At 41.7% G+C, this 17,597-nt stretch overlaps 2 protein-coding genes across 2 annotated transcripts in view; one reads left to right on the forward strand and one right to left on the reverse strand.

Moving 5' to 3' along the window:
* The window catches only part of ccdc146 (coiled-coil domain containing 146), a 107,103-nt gene that overhangs the window by 78,608 nt on the left and 10,898 nt on the right, over positions 1-17,597 (reverse strand). The window contains exon 2 of the mRNA XM_056276674.1: positions 15,826-16,036. Within this exon, the coding sequence (XP_056132649.1) occupies positions 15,826-16,036 (211 nt within the window). The remainder of the gene's footprint in view (positions 1-15,825; positions 16,037-17,597) is intronic.
* Positions 1,626-13,723, forward strand: fgl2a (fibrinogen-like 2a). Its single transcript, XM_056277518.1, has 5 exons — positions 1,626-2,465; positions 3,447-3,651; positions 10,621-10,840; positions 11,596-11,766; positions 12,690-13,723. The coding sequence occupies exons 1-5, from the start codon at positions 1,875-1,877 to the stop codon at positions 13,003-13,005; spliced, it is 1,503 nt and encodes a 500-aa protein (XP_056133493.1). The 5' UTR covers positions 1,626-1,874; the 3' UTR covers positions 13,006-13,723.

Below are 17,597 nucleotides of genomic sequence, written 5' to 3' on the forward strand. Positions count from 1 at the left end.
ATCCGCTGTGGCGACCCCTAACGGGAGCAGCCGAAAGTAGTAGTAGTAGTAGGGAGAGTTTGGATGGCGTAATAAACAACTCGAATAGCTTATATGGCTTAATCATTATATAAACTTGTCCACCAAATGGCTAATTGCATGAGCAATGTGTGTAGGAAAGAATGAGCGCAATTTAAAAAATGAAAATCTAAAAACCACTTCAACAAAGACCACATGCCAATTGTACACAATAACAAGTCAGTTTATTTAGAAAGGCTCCATTATGTGTCACAGCTGGCAGTATAAGTACAAAATGTATATGGAAACCACAGGGAGTTGTAGTAATAGTGGCAGCCATTGCATGTCACACGTCAAAGGTGTGAAAGTTATGGTTAAACATTATAATAAGGGGGCATCTGGGTAGCGGTCTATTCCGTTGCCTACCAACACAGGGATTGCCGGTTCGAATCCCCGTGTTACCTCTGGCTTGGTCGGGCGTCCCTACAGACACAATTAGGCCGTGTCTGCGGGTGAGAAGTCGGATGTGGGTATGTGTCCTGGTCACTGCACTAGCGCCTCCTCTGGTTGGTTGGGGTGCCTGTTCGGGAGGGGGAACTGGGGGGAATAGCATGATCCTCCCATGCGCTACGTCCTCCCCTGCTGAAACTCCTCACTGTCAGGTGAAAAGAAGCGGCTGGCGACTCCACATGTATCAGAGGAGGCATGTGGTAGTTTGCAGCCCTCCATGAATTGGCAGAGGAGGTGGAGCAGTGACTGGGAAGGCTCGGAAGAGTGGGGTAATTGGCCAGACACAATTGGGGAGAAAAAGGGTGAATAATAAAAAAAAAACATAATAAGGTCAAATCCAATTTAAATTAATATACTGCAGTTCACTTGGTACTAGGTCAATCAAAAAAAAAAGTTTACATTTTAGCATTTTACTAAATGTAAAGAACACCAACAAATTTCCAGCCAAGCCTTGGAGAAAGTAACTGGTTAGAAAGAAAAGTCCAGAAAAGCAACTTATTTCCTATCAACTGAAATGGATGCTCCACCTACTGTACATCCTCCTGATCTAACTTTGACTGTGACAGGTGGATCTAATCTCATGTATCCCTTTTTGAGCGCAAGTGTTTTCGGCAAAGCTTTGGAATCTTAATTCAGTGAGCACACTTGAAAAGCATGAAGAGAAAAAAACAGCAACCTTATAACGTCAGGAGAGTAGATAGTTCCTGTGTACTGAGTCATTTCTCTTTTCAGGGGAATGCGAGCTTTTAAAGTTGGGCTGGACAACACCACGCATTGACTGCAGGCAGCAGGCAGAACAAGTCAAAAGACCTGCCGACTGTGTCAACCTCTCGCTCTCCATGTCCCTCCCTTCCTCCCTCCCTTAAACCTTCCCTCTCTTGCTTTCTTTCTACCTCTTTTCCTCTCTTTTCACTTCTCACCTCTTTCTATATCTCTAATTTTTCACAATACTTCCCCTAATAGTGTTTAGCATTACGCAATCCAGCGCTGCCCCTCCCAACCTTTCTAACTCAGAGCCCTCCCTCGCTCTTGTTCTTTCTCTCTTCCTTCCTCCCTCCCTCTCTCCATCCTTATATTAATGACACAGCTATCTGAGGCAACAGCAGTTCCCTTGCATGCTCGCTCTCTTGCAGGCTGCACTCATACATACACACACATCCACCGACTGCATACTCGATACACATTAACAAACTCAGTCATACTCACATACACTCTGCAACTGCAGCAGCACACACGAACACACACTCCCTTAGGTGATCGCACACTCTCTGACAACATATCTGAGGCAGTTTTAAAGCTCTTCATTTCACTTCACCACACACAAACACACACACATAGTTCTCCCTCAAACACCACATATACAAAAAATGAGGACCATCGCTTTGTGCTTTTGTGCCATTTTCCTACTCACAGCAACCGTGGTCCTGTGCACCAGTCGATCAGCAGACTTTCCCATCAACTCACACCTGCGATGGGATGCTAAAGGACCATACACCTCTGGATCCGAATCTGGAGCTTGCTCTGTGAAACTGAGACCCTCAGGCCAGTGTGGGGGTTCTGGGCCCGGGACAGAGGAGGGTGAAGACTGTCCTTACCAGGTCACTCTGCCTCCCATGACCATCCAGCTGCCCAAGCAATTCAGGCTGCTGGAGAAGACAATGAAGGAGCTGCAAAGCCTGAAGGAGACAGTTAACAAGCTAAAGAGTGGGTGCCTGGAGTGTCGTGGGGGACGGGGTTCTGGGGGAATTGGTCAGCAGCAAGCTGACCAGGGACAGATCCAGGTCCAAAGGGACAGCAGTGAAATACTGGGACCTGAACTAGAGATGAACCAGGAGGTTGACTCCAGCCGAGAGGAAAGAGGCGATGGGATGATGACTGCAGGGGCTGATGCGGGTCCAGTGCTAGGTACAACTAACGGAAAAATTAATCAGAGCCCCAGCTCCATGCAGGATATGCAGGTAAGAGGCATAGTTGAGAATCATTTGATGTATTGCAACCCAGACACTTATGTAGGTTTAAACAAATTGGACTTTCTTGCACCTTTTAATGTAACTACTATTGGACTGCACCTTTTAGTCCAACATATTTTAGTGACAAAAGGTGCCATCCTGAATTGTTTTCTCTGAGACTAAATTCGATTTAGATCGATTCAGATTGTATAAGTGTAGCTCAATATCGAGGATAATATTTACATATATGACTGGTTTTGACCTGAGATAAGAGCCTGCTTTGTAAGGTAAAAGTGAAGGCATCAATAGTTTTAGATTTAATTTTATAAATTTTTTGATGAGTAAAAAGAAAAACGGGGAGCAACAAGTCAACATTTGACATTGCAAAATGTTTTTAAACCCAAACATCAGACTTGACACAGTCTACACATATCTGTGTAGACTGTGTAATGGTGGTACTGCAGCAAATTTGTGACTATGTTACTATCATGTAAAATTTCTAACAAGCCATTATCACTACTCACTACCAACCTTCCAACCTTGTCATAAAATCATGGGGACAAAACTGAAAATACATAATTCAATTGAAACTATTACAAATATCTGAAACATCTACACAACAGAATCACACACACACACACACACACACACACACACACACACACACACACACACACACACACACACACACACACACACACACACACACACACACACACACACAAATCAAGTCTTGAAATAACTGAATCAAACAAACTTTACCCATGCTAAGTCATATCTGGTAGAAATTAACTAGGAAAAATTCCTAGAATCACAAGAAGGTTGGGGAGGCAGGCAGGCAGCCACCAATAATTTGAGGATTGGTTTTTAATTGTAAAATTCAACTTGAATTGATTAACAGTTAAATTGGCAGGTGAATTGGGCAAATCTTTTGTCACAAGTGTGTGGCGGAAAAAAAACAACATCTTGCCCTTCTGTGTCCCTACACAGGTGAAGATGAATCGCATGTCGGCCAGCCTGCGAAATGCTCGCAACCAGATTTCCACCCTGCAGGGTCGCCTGGAGGGCTTGAATCTGCTTAACATGGACAATGTACAGGCCATTGTAGACAGCAGGGTAGAGAACATCACTGGAGTGGTCAACAAGCTCAGCTCCGCCTGCAACACCCAGTGTGCTTTACAGAACACTCCTCAATGTAAGGCTGATTTTTGTTTGATATTGGTTTCCAGGCATTCTCCCTTCTGTTACCATCATCTCTGTTTTTTAATATAGTCTGGTGCAAATCACGCTCTGCTGAGTGTAGCATCTTCGATTCCATTCTATTTGAAATATGAAGGCAGAAAAGACAAGCTAAACCCCAGCATGAAGTAAAGCTTTCTGATGGTTGGGCTTATATTAGATGCATTTTTGGTATAGAATGAATTTAATAATCTTGAAGGTGTAGCAAATTCAATTCCCTGCAAACACTCCCTCTCTCGGTGTCACCTTCACTCTGCAATGCCTTTCTGTTTTGATGGATACAGCGTCTTCAAGGTTGACAATGACCTTATCAACAAAACACAGCGGTTTGTCACATGATCCACCTCGATTACCAGATATGAACCATGCTGAGTATTTCTTTGTCGGGGGGGGGGGTTTAGAATTGATCTAGTGGTCTAGAAAGAGAAGGAACATAAAACCTTGCGAGCAAAAGCAGCTCATTACCATTACAGAGCCACCACCACTAAGGAAAGACTGAATGCTGGGGTTTCCTTTATCTTCATGATACAATTTTCTTCTCTTGCTCTCAGCAGCTATTCAGTCACTACTGTTTGGCTCAACAAAATAAAAAAGTTAATATGGTTTACTAACATCCAGTCAAGGCTAAAATCTATTTGCCTAAATCTAGACAAAAAAGGCAAAAACAGAAGACAAAATTGCTTCACACTTAGGTCATACTACGCATGAGTGAAGCAATGCAATAGCCAGGGTCAAATTGAGATAACAAATTACCTCTTACATAACTGATTCGAGTGTCCTGACATTCCATTAGTCTCCATGTGGATAAACTCAAGTTTAAGGAACTGAAAGGGAAAGAGCGAGAGAGAAAACAAGAGAGAGATAGAGAAAGAGACAGATAGAGACATGTATAGAAGGTATAGAACCCTCAGTTTCTGGACTACTGGAAATAGTGTGAATTCTTTTAATGTGAGCCTAAAGACATCAACACAGTGAAGAAGAACTCCAGAGACTAAGTCACGGAGAGTGGATTTTCATGATGAAGAATCCGAGAAACATACCAGCTGGGGAATGCAAACTAACCTGGCCTAACAAACATTCCTCTTCAGATGGAAGTGGAAGTTAATAAGGGTAAGGAAAACTGTTGAAAAACGAGACATACAGGCTCCCCCCTTCTGCAAGTGAGACTGAATAATTCCCTGATATTGTGAGCAAATGGGAGCTGGGGATGATACTGACGCTTTTCTGTGAAAAACAGAAGTGAGTGTGAGGCTTATTTCTAAGTCGATTAGCGGGGACAGTGGTGTGACGGGGATCCCAGCATTTTCTCTCTCCTTCTGTTTTTCCCCTCTCCCTTAAAACTTCCTTTTATAATCCTTCAAACTCTCCTTTACTCCTCTCTCCCCCTTTGCTTTCATCTCTGTCTGTTTCTCTTACTCATGCTTTTTCTACCTCTATCATGCTTGCTCTCTCTCTCTTTCTCCTGTCTTTTTACCTCCTCTCCTTCACTGTTATTCTCACACCACTACTTTTCCCCTCCCGTGCTGTGTATGTCTCTCTCTATGAACGTCTGTCTCTAATCTGTCTATGCAACCCCCCTGCACCACTCTCTGAGTTCCCGACCTCCCTACCACTCTCTTCCGCTGGACGTTGCACTTCGAAGTGTGCGCTCCAGCGTGAAACAACTAACTCTCATTAAGTCTTGCCAACAACACAAGATGTTGCAATGTAGGAGGCCTTGCTCACATTAGTCAAAGATGGAACACAGGGTCAGAATGTCCTCGCTTACGTATGTGCACCCATCTGTATTACTGAGTGCAAGATCAAACCATTTTGACAAGAGTTTAGAAAACCATGCCTGGTGGTACCTGCGAAGTGAGTCCAAAAGAATCTGTCTAACACTGTGCTATCATTGCCATGGAGACAGACGCAAAGGAAAAGGAGAACACACCACTGTGGTTCACTGGTCATGAACCATTTTGTAATTGTTGTGATTGAACAACTAGCAGACAATATGAAAGGAGAAGAAAAAGAAAAATGCACACACCTTTATGAACAGATGTGTCCATCTATCTGTCAGTCTATAGATAGATAAATAGACATATATACATACATAATACACACATACATACATACATACTACACACACACATACATAGAGCTCTGTTTTTGTTGTGATTGTGCTTTAGTATTGCTGTCAGTCCTCCACTGGCTACGCTTCTATCTAGATATAGGCTGCGGAGCTGGATCACTGGCAACCAAACATTTCTAACAGCTTGTCACATGTGTACAATCTTTGAAACAGGAGGCACAGCTCATTAAGCTACAGCCCACGGTCCAAACAAACAGTGTTGTCTTCCTTTGAATTCAAAAGGCATTTAAGGACATTCGGTTCTTAAATCTTAAGAGGATTTACCAGATTATTACTTCATATATAACATCTATTGTATGGCTCAAGTTTTAAACCTAGAGCTAATGGACAAAACATACAACTGGTGAATAATAATATGCAGCTGATAAAACTGCTTCTATAGGCCATGGTTCACAGGGGACATTTCAATGAGTTGTAGAGAAGGGAATTCAGCCACCAGCTAAGACTAATGGTATATTTCCTGACACTTCAGTTCCTTACTGCTCACTACGTTTTTAATATTGATTTTGTCCCTTTTACCAATTGCCATCTCTGCTGTGGGCAAAAACATCAGTTTCTGCTGCCAGAAAACCTTATCATGGCTGTGAGGTGAATGGCCAACAATAAATGTTACAGTTTAGCAACATTACTTCAGTGATACATAATAAGTGCTCTAGAGTACGAGTACTCTTCACTTTTACACCCTGACATTTCAGGAACTGCTTAACTGCAATATGGAAGCACACAACTTCCTAAAGGAAGGGTGCTGCTCTTCAATGAGAGCATGTTTCCGTCAAAACAAAAACCAAATTTCTATCTAGGGTGTTATGATAGGAACAATTCCGACCATCATTTCGGAAACCTATTTCCCTCTGTGGCAGGTGCTCTTGTGAGATGAGTGTTGCCTCTCAAAAGGCATTTTCCCTTAATAACATCGGGGCTTTTTCCTTTGCTGCCAATCATCACTCTCTGCCTGCTAAACTGACAGTCGGCCAATTAATGACCCAGCCAATCAGTTAGCCAGTCAGTCAGTCAGTCAGTCAAGCAAGTGCTTGGTAGACAGTCAACAAGTCACAACCCTAGTCAGTCAGTTAGTCAGTCTGTCAGGTCAAGCGGCTGTCAACAAATCAGTCTGTAAACTGATTCACAGACCTATCATCTTTCCAACCAATTGGTCATCAAGTAAACTAAATAGCCAGTTGGTCAGCTAAAAAAACAAAGTAAACAGCTACTGAATTAGCTTGTCATTCTGTCTGTCAACCAGTCAGCCAACTGAGCAACCTACTAGCCACTGTCATCATACCAGCCAGGGCACCATCTAGCCATGTTGTTACAACAGGTAGTCATCCATTCAGTAAGTGAGAGGCTCTTATTAGTTATTTAGGTCAGACAAAGTGTCCATTCCAGTGGGATGAGATGGCTCTTGGCTATCTGGACATACTGATAGGACAGTTGTCCAGTTAAAGTGATGGGAAAAGCAAAGGGAGGGATGAGGGGGGAAGACACACTATAGTACATTTCAGAAGAACATAGAGAGTTAAGAAAGTCACAGTAAAGGAGACAGTGAAAGACTTGTATCAGTGCTTAACATTTATTCTACAGACATAAATGTTAATGTGACAAAAATACATTTGACATTCTCTCTCCCACATCGCAATCCGCATGGAGTAGTCCCAGTTCTGCATTTGAGAAGAAAAAGTGTGCCTCAACAAAAACACATTTTCAGGAGTACTGAAGCTCAAACAAGTTAAAAATGTCTAATGGCGAAATGCAGCACAACACCAAATAAGAAACACAACACCAACTGTTGGGAAACAAGTCAACCTGTCCTTGTGTTGAAAAATCATTATTTTTAAGTGCAAGATGTAAGCAGTCTTGACACTTTTTTTTAATTGGTGAGGTGCTGGCTTTTGTCATTGGATTCTTTCCAGTTCACTATTTGCCTTCATTTGATGTCAGTACTGCCATGTGCAGCTATTTTGAAACCATGCAAGTAAAAAATGTTAAAAACTAGTGCAAACAAGGGCTCTAAACAGCAGTAATGAAAAGATAAATACCAAAGGCTTTTATTCTAGGCATTTTGCTATACACCATGAGTGATTTTTTTCCCTCCACTTTGCCAATGCTGTTCAGTGAAAGTATTTTTCCACTTATGTTATCACTGTGGAGGGGGCTAAATTTAACTTTGGTTTACAAGTACTAGGCTGTACCATGACAGTGTGAATTACTCCAATCAATTTCAGCACTACTATTTCGTTTATACAGCCCTTCCCTGTCTTCACAGTCACAGAAAACCAAAAAATGATACTAAATACCCCTTAACCCTGTGCTGTTATGACCTTCTAAACTATTGAGCAGACTACATATTTAACTGTTTGATTAAATTTTAGTCCACACGAAGGTGCGTCCTTTGGCTAAAACACTCAGTAGGGGGCGCCCCACACTCTGCGCTGTGTGTCAGGATGATTTAGGCCTACAGTACAAGACTACCACAGAGTGGCTATACTTCTCTAATCCCATTTCACACTTTCCCACGTTTTGACAAGTCTGTCCCTTTCATTTCCCAAAAGCTGAGTGACAGGGGGCTTTTGGACCACAATCTTGGTCAAGCTAATAGGGAGCACAGCTGTATATAGTGTCCTGTGGTGCGACACAGGGGACAGAAGCAGAAGTTAGAGAAAAAAGTGGGCAGGTGAAGGGAACTCTATGAAAGCAGTAGGGTTGTGTAAAGTGGGCCTGTGGCAAACACAGGGAGGTCACTGGCTTTCATCCTCTGAAGGCTGCCTTCATCCTTTCACTACCTCCCTCTCTCTCTCATTCCTTCTCCTTTCCTTGCTTCCTTCTTTCTTTCCAGCTTAACTGCTATCCCTCTCTCTCTCTCGTTCAATGATAACATAGGCTACTAATGTTAAAAATGTATTCATTTGGGCATCTGGGTATTCCGTTGCCTACCAACATGGGGATCGCCAGTTCGAATCCCCGGGTTACCTCCGGCTTGGTCGGGCGTCCCTACAGACACAATTGGCCATGTCTGCGGGTGAGAAGCTGGATGTGGGTATGTGTCCTGGTCACTGCACTAGCGCCTCCTCTGGTTGGTCGGGGCACCTGTTTGAGGGCACTGGGGGGAATAGCGTGATCCTCCCATGCGCTACATCCCCCTGCTGAAACTCCTCACTGTCAGGTGAAAAGAAGTGGCTGGCGACTCCACATGTATCGGAGGAGGCATGTGGTAGTCTGCAGCCCTCCCCAGATTGGCATGGGGGTGGAACAGCGACCGGGATAGCTCGGAGAGTGGGGTTATTGGTGCAATTGGGGAGAAAAAAGGTGGAACCCCCCCCCCAAAAGTATTCATTTAACATTTATACTGCACATCTTTCTTTATTTTAATGCGCTTCAGCCAATTTGCTGGAGAAGCAGGGAACACCCAGGACAATGCGTGCAAACATCAAAATCAGCGGTATTCCCCCAATCTTCTGTCTCTCTCTCTCCTCTCCCTGTTGCTCCCTTTCTCCAGCACTGGGGAACTGTTTGTACAACGTATCAGGAGCAGAAAAATAGGGTTAAGAGAATACGAAAGGATTATTCCTGACCATTGCTGTCATTGAGTGGTATGGATGTAATTAGTCTAGAAATCCCTCTGGTTCTGCTTGCTTGCAGAACCTCGACTGTGTTGTGGTTCCACCCATAACAGCAACTGTTGGGGACCAAACTAAAATGGAGTTACTGAGAGTTTTACTCTCTGTTCATTCATCAAAAGTTACAAGTGATGGTTTTGTATTTGGCTGGCTGAGAGACACTACTAACTAGGGGTGTCAGGAGTCTCCAAATTCACGATTCAATTTTATTCGATTTTCAATTTAAACTTTTTTTTCAGTGCTGATGGCTATGCCATTGTTAGACTGTCGAGTCTTGATTTGTAAAGATCAACAGATCATTGGTTTTATGTCCTGACAACTGTCATTTACATTTTCAAATTCTTCTTTAAAACGATGGGCTACGTGGTATCAAGTGTGATATAACCACCATATAATATACTATATATATAATTTTTTTAAATGTACCACACTAGTAAGGCCATATGATCAAATTCGAATAATTTATTTAAAATGTAATAACAATAATTTATTTCACCAATCAACTGGGAACAAACTGTCAACAAAACAGCAAATATATGAGTCACTAGATGGCAGAAGGGTACTTTACAACAACAGCTTGAGTTTCTTCACCTGCAAAGTGTTTCTCCATCATCTCTCGACAGTGGCCGAGGTGTCTGGAAAAGTGCAGCTGCAGGCTACTGGTAAGCTATGCAGTGTCGTCTTTGTTTGAAGTGTTGTTTTTTTTCACCAGACATGCGCTAGACGTGCACAAGTAGGCAGGGTGGAAAGAAATAAAAATACTGGAAGAATGGCCAATCCTGCTTTTGATTTCAAAGGCCGAAATCGAAAGCTAATTTTGATCGATTTTAGATTTAGAATCGAAATCGCTATACCCCTACTACTGACGTGTGTCTTAGTATAAAAATTGGGATAAACTGTACAATATTTAAGAAACAGCCGTCTGCTTGCTGGATAAATGTATGAATGGTGACTTTTACATTGGCTACCAGTTTATAAAGCCATTTAAATCATCTCCTCCTTTCTTTTCTTCTAATCTTATCTATTTTATTCCCAGGGACTGTTTGAATTACAACATGCTTGTGGAGAAAAGAAATACACCAGAGTACAGCGGAAAAAATAAATATTTCACTGAGTGCACATTCTCTTTAAATCATAGCCATCTCTTTTCTCTTCTCTGTTGCTCTCTGTCCCCCTTCAGTCATCTTAGCCCCTAGGGACTGTTCGGAGTACAATGTATTGGAGGAGAGGAGGAATGGCGTGTACCGCGTGACTCCGGATCCCCGTAATGGGACCTTCGAGGTCTTCTGTGACATGGAGTCATTTGGAGGCGGTTGGACCGTCATACAGCAACGACTTAACGGTTCAGTCAGCTTCAACCGTACCTGGGCAGAGTATAAGAAAGGCTTCGGGAACTTCAGGTAAGATGGTTGTAGGTTCAAATCCTTCCTTGTTAGGTCTATTGAATAGGTATCAAGGACTTAAGGTGCAGAGCAAGGTTAATTAACCTCAGGTAAATCTAAAAGTTTGCCTATGCCATTTTGGTAACCGACCAAACTTTGCAGGAACAAATAAAAAAAGTCTTATAAGTGTAAAAGCAGTCTGGTAAATGCTGTTATGTGCAAACCATTGTGACCTGACAAAAGTTTCCTATCAAGTCTGTGGGGTTGCAGGTTCAAATACCAGCAAAGTAGGAAGGGGTAGAATTTTAATTAGGCTGCCAAGAAGTTATACCATAGGCAGTCTTGCATGTGGACATTATCTCTTGACATGTTGTTTTAGCAAAGTGCCAGTATTACAGCTGGATCCAAATTTCAGCTCATTCCTCTTTTGCATCCTATGCCCCAAAAGGGCTGGGTTCTATACTGCCAATAACAATTTCCAAACTAATCACAGAGAAAAACTACATCAGAACCCCCCCCCCACACACACACACAAACCTCATCTCTTCTACTGCCTTACATTCAACTCTTCCCCTTCACCTCCATCCCCAATCTTCTCCTCCTCTAAAGCAATAAACGAATCCTGGCTGGGTAACAACCGCATCCACTTACTAATCAAGTCCAAGTATATAGTACAATGCTTTTTTATGATCTCTCTTTCCATACATTTCCTTCACTTCCTATCCCTACTCCTATACCCTCCCTCTAATGCGCATTCTCTTTGTCTCCTGCAGGGGGGAGTTCTGGCTAGGTAATGATCACATTCATCTGCTGACAAAGTCCAAAGACATGGTCCTGCGTATCGAGTTGGAGGACTTTGAGGGTGTCAGGGAGTATGCAAAATATGACCAGTTCTATGTGGCCAACGAGTTCCTGCGATACCGTCTGTCTGTCAGTGGATACAGGTACGAAAACCGTTTTTTGTTTTGCAGACTTGATCCAATTTTCCTTTAGTAAAAAAAATATTTCAGCACAGACATGACTCTTGAAGGCAGGTCTGAGTTTGGTCACATTTCTATCAGTGAAAATAAGCACAAGTGAATGCACTGAATAAAGATGGTTTGGAAATTAGAGAAAGTTGAATCAGTTCATCTGGACACAACGTTTATTGGGAGAAACGTTTCATCATTCATCTAAGTAACTTCTTCAGTCTCAAATGATGGCAGGTATCCCCACCCTTATAAACAGCACAGTCGCATAATGACTGAACCAATGATCAGACAGATGTATTCTTAAGTACTCCTATGTACTCTTAACTCTTAAGAGTACATCTGTCGCCATCTTACAGTCCTGTGATTGCAACTATTCCCCAATCCTCTGTGAATAGTACATGTGGCCATTGTAACTCTAGTTATTGGTCACGTCAATTTGCATATGAAACCAATCGTTGTTTCCGGTCATCATACCACTATATTGTTATAAGGGTGGGGATACCTGCAGTCAGTTAAGACTGAAGAGGTTACTTAGATGAGTGATGAAACATTTCTCCCACTAATTGTTGTGTCCAGATGAACTAATTCAACTTTCTGTGATTTCTTTACCTGGATTATTGAGCATGCATCAAGATGTTCGTAAATTAGGTTTTCACCCCACATTCAAGCAGCACAAAATTTTTATTGAACCAAATTCAAAACAGAGAAATTTGGTCTGCTACTAGTATGGTAATAAAATAACAACTTCAGCATTAAAGTGTATGGGCAAAATCCGATGTATCGTAATATACTACGTACTTTATACTGCTCTAGTGGGCTATACTTTGGTCATACTTTGACAATCTCCCCTAAAATATTTTGATACTCATATTAAAGTGTGTTTATCATCATTGCAGTGGTACTGCTGGGAACGCCATCAGCTTTAACAAGCATTTCAACCATGATCAGAAGTTTTTCTCAACACCTGACCGCGACAACGATATGTACCCCTCTGGAAACTGTGGCTCCTACTACAGTTCCGGCTGGTGGTTTGACGCCTGCATGTCCGCCAATCTTAACGGGAAATACTATCACAAGAGGTACAAGGGAGTGAGGAACGGAATCTTTTGGGGGACCTGGCACAACATGTCCACGGAGTACTACCCTACCAACTACAGGCAAGCTTTCAAGACAGTCAAGATGATGATAAGGCCCAAGAACTACGCTCCTTAAGAGGACTGGGAGAAATGAATGGAGAGAAAATGGCAGATAGACAGATGGACTGACAGACAAATGAACATGGACACAAAAGTACAGATGGACAACAAACCAACAAATAAGCATAGACTTTCATTAAAACGTACGCAGTCAAGCATGCATATGTGCACCCACACATGCACGGATGAGCATACACATGCATACATGTACTCAAACTGAAAAAAGATTAAAAGCCCCAAAGACAGTGCAGATACTGTAGTAATATAAACTGTGAAAAACAAAAAAAACAAGAAAGCTATTTCGTTTATCAGTATAGTAAATTTGGCCATCAAAATGTTTAACTAAAAGATAAGGAAAATTAGAGACTATGGACCATGGATAGTAATGAGCTAATACAAAAAGAAGAAAAAAGAAGAAAAAATAAACAGACTCCATGTGTGTTGACATCATGCAGAAGGTTACAATGTGAGATTTTTAACTATTTCATTGTCATTTCTGCACTTTCTATCCCACTGCTTCATGTCACAAGCTCTCACATACATCCGTGACACAACTGAGAGAAAAGAACAGCACGCAGTAGTGCTAAAATCTAATGACCTATCATTTTTACTGCTCTAAGCGATCTCGTGATAAATGGCAGCCACTGAAGTGAGGTTTGTGAGAGTTTATGAGATAATTTCAGCTTCTGTTGGAATCTGTGAACGTGCTTATACCCCATGCAAAAAAAAAACAACCTTTAAACATAGGAAGGAGAGGGTCTTGCAATGGACTGAGATACTTCCACCTTTTTTCAAGAATTATAAGTTGGGGAATTTTCTCAAGATATTGTAAAAAGGTAACTATATGTTGGCTAACCATACCAATAGAATTGCAAAAAAAAAAAAAAAAAACTTTTAAGACACACCACAATCTCCAGCAACTTGAGAATGTTTCACTGTGTATTTGAATCAGATTCAAACTGCTTCAGGAAATAAACCCTCAGCCCAAGGTACAGAGGAAATTTTAAATACACTACATGTAGCCCAACACCCCAATGTTCACATGCCGGCAGAGTTAAGATTTCTATTATAAATAAATATCAATTAGATATCTTGATCATTAACAGTTACTTAGATTGGATAGATATCTATTGGGTCTGCCAAGGGTTTGGGTCTGCACTTTGACCTACTGATTGATTTTGCAGACTAACCAAATTCTACTTAAAATGCTGACCACTAATACCACATGTTACATTATAATGGAAAGATGTTATAAATTCTTCAACCAGCTGTCTAGGAGTCCTAAAGTTATAACAACCATGGAGAGAATTTGTGGACCCCTAACACTGCTGCAATATTCAAACTTGTGCCCTGTACATAACTTTGGGTTAACTGAAGAACTGCATATTTTGCTGTATGACCCACCAGTTCCCTGATGCCAAATTGTTCTCTGATATTACACTTACACAATACTGCTACCTGATGTTAAAGTACGGTATAGCATCACCTCTTCCATCTACACATCTTCAAAGAATGGAAAGGATGGTTTTCAAATAAAGGACATGTACAGTATTTATTTCATTTTTGTTGGGCAGTATGATAGCTTTTATATTACTAATATATGGGCTCACACAAACTTATGATTGTTGATAGTTGAGATATTTGAGAAATGATGACGAATGTGTAGTAGTTAGATCCTTAATAATATTGCGTGTACATTTAGAGCTTTGTGTGTGTACATAGTCAAGCTTTTCTATCATTCATCTTCAACTGGCATGCCAAAAAAGAGAGATGAATTTACTTTTTATATCAAAACATGAATAAAGTTTCAACCACATGGCTGTTTATGAATCCTTTCTACATCATATCATATTGTTACAGGTAGAGCTAAACAGACTTGTGACGATTGCTAAGCTTTGATACTGCTTAGCATCTGTGAGCTGATTTTGTTGCAACATAAAATAACATAAAACATGGATTAACATGGTTTAAGAAGCTACATCTACTCTGCCTCACTTGGTTGCTATATTTGAAGTCCATAAGAAAGGAGAGACAGAGATACACAGTACAGAGCCATAAGAAGGCTGTGAAGGTTCTGATCAGGTTGGAAAGCAACTTCTGAACATGGAAGGTGAGAATTTTCATACACCCCATAGTGCATGACCATGGGTCTGTGCTTGCTTTATCCTTAAAGATCCAAAGAGGTTCAAATGTAACTTCGGCAAGGTCTTGGTCAACATTATCAAATGAGTCTGCTATACCAGAAACATTGACAGCCTTGCCACAATTATTAAGAAACTAATTTTTTAAAAATCAATTTGGTATTAAAATATAATAATAAGGATGAAATGGTAGCTGACTTTCTCTTTAAATACACTTGTATTTTTACTCTGGACAAAGAAAAAAAACCCCAAAAAACAAAAACAATATACTCAGACCTACCAAATCGTCCCTCTGCTATATATGTAATGTTTTTCTCAAGTTTCTTCAAGAGCCTTGACTATACAATGTCTTACTCTATGTGGCAACTTGTAGGGCTTCTCCAACTTGCTGAGCTTCTATATTACCACCTATATTGTTCTGACAATGCAAAAGATATTGCCAAACACTAAATTGCGGCTGCATCTTTTCCAAGAATATACTGTAATGTGCATGGATAAGTAGACACGTTGGCCGCTGTACAATACTATATTTCTGATGAGGGGTGCTTTCATGCTACTTCCTCATCCTTAATGTAGGGGGATGTTCAAAGTATAAGAAACTCTTGAAACTCCTATCTTCACAGGAAGGCCCAGTGCTCAGGAAGTGGTTTTAACCTCACCTTCCCGAGTTGTGCTTAAAGCTTGTAAAATCTCACCTCATCTAGGCACTGAAAGGCTGGGCAAGCTGAGAGAGGGCTATCTGTACTGGTGGAGGGTTTCTCCAATATCAGCGAAGCCTCCAGTGCCGGGGCCATTAGAGGTGTGCCGTTCTCCATCACTCCTTGCTCCTCCTCATCTCCCACCTCCTCCCCATGGCCTCCTCCACTGGGAGACCCTCTGCTCTTATGCTTCTCAGACTGGCTCATCCTGGAGATACAAAATAAACATAGACTCAAAGACACACAGCGCAGTGTGGAAGACAGACAGAAAAAGAGAGTTCACAAACACACATCAGACTGAAAGATAATGTCTTGACAGGCTGTATGTATCACAGTGTGGTTTGGCAACCTGACTGCCCAGGACTGCGCAGCCCGCTCATGTTCTTTTCTCACTCCTTCCATCTAAAAAATATTACCGGAGCATCAAATCACATACCACCTGTCTCAGTAATAGTCTCTTTCCACATGCAGCCAGGTTGCTGAACAGCTGATGCACCCATATGCATATTGAATTGTAGCATTATCGTGTACTTTTCAATATTGTGTATATAATGTATGTCTTTATGTATGCTCAATAATCCAGGTAAGGAAATCACAGAAAGTTAAATCAGTTCATCTAGACACAACGTTTATTGAGAGAAATGTTTCACCACTCATCTAAGTGACTTCTTCAGTCTCAACTGACTGCAGATATCCTCACCCTTATAAACAATACAGTGGCATAACGACCGACTGGCTCAGATTTGTGGACAACACCTAGGTTAAAATTAAATCTCAGGACGTACCACATTTCACCGACCACATTAACTCTCTGGACAACCATATCAAGTTCACTAGGGAGAATGTGAAAAATGACAGATTAACCTTCTTAGACTTTGAAATTGCAATTGGTGATGGGGGACATTTGATTATTGATGTTTACTGTAAATCAACACATTCTGATCAGTACTTAAGGTTTGACTGTCATCATCCACTGGAGCACAAACTAGGAGTCATCAGGACACTGTACCACCGAGCTGACAACGTCCTCACCGACACAGCGGCTGGAGAAGAAAGAAATCCCACATTAAAGAGGCCCTGGCCCTAACTGGGCTTTTGTCAAAGCCAGGAAGACACTCAAACTGTGCACCAGCCGACTGAAGCAAGGAGGACAACTAAGCGTAAGCCAGTGGTGATTCTGTATGTAGCGGGAGTGTCAGAACAGTTTAGATGCGTATTTTCCAAACATACCGTCTCAGTTGCTTTCAAACCCTAAAACACGTTGTACCAGAAATTGGTCCACCCCAAGGATCGGGTCCCCTGGCACAAACAGAGCAATATAGTTGTACACTGTTAAATGCCGGGAGGATTGCCGTGACTGCTACACTGGGGAAAGCAAACAGATGCTGGTCAAGAGAATAGCTAACGCATCAGGCCAAGACTCCACAGTCTACACCCATCTACAGGTCAGTGACCACTCTTTCAAGTATGAGGATTTGCACATAGTTGATAAGGAGGAACGCTGGTTGGAACGGGGAGTCAAAGAGGCCATCTATGTGAAGAGGGAACGAACATCCCTGAAACGAGGAGGGGCTAAGAGTACATCTGTCACTATGTTACAATTCTGTGATTGCAACTATTGAAACAATACTACACATGGCCGTTGTAACTCTAGTTAATGGTCACGGCAGTTTGCATATTAAACCGATCACTGTTTTTGGTCATTATGCCACTGTATTGTTCATAAGGGTGGGGATACCTGAGGTCAGTTGAGACTGAAGAGGTCACTT

This window comes from Lampris incognitus, chromosome 3, assembly GCF_029633865.1.
Source record: "Lampris incognitus isolate fLamInc1 chromosome 3, fLamInc1.hap2, whole genome shotgun sequence".
Lineage (NCBI taxonomy): Eukaryota > Metazoa > Chordata > Actinopteri > Lampriformes > Lampridae > Lampris > Lampris incognitus.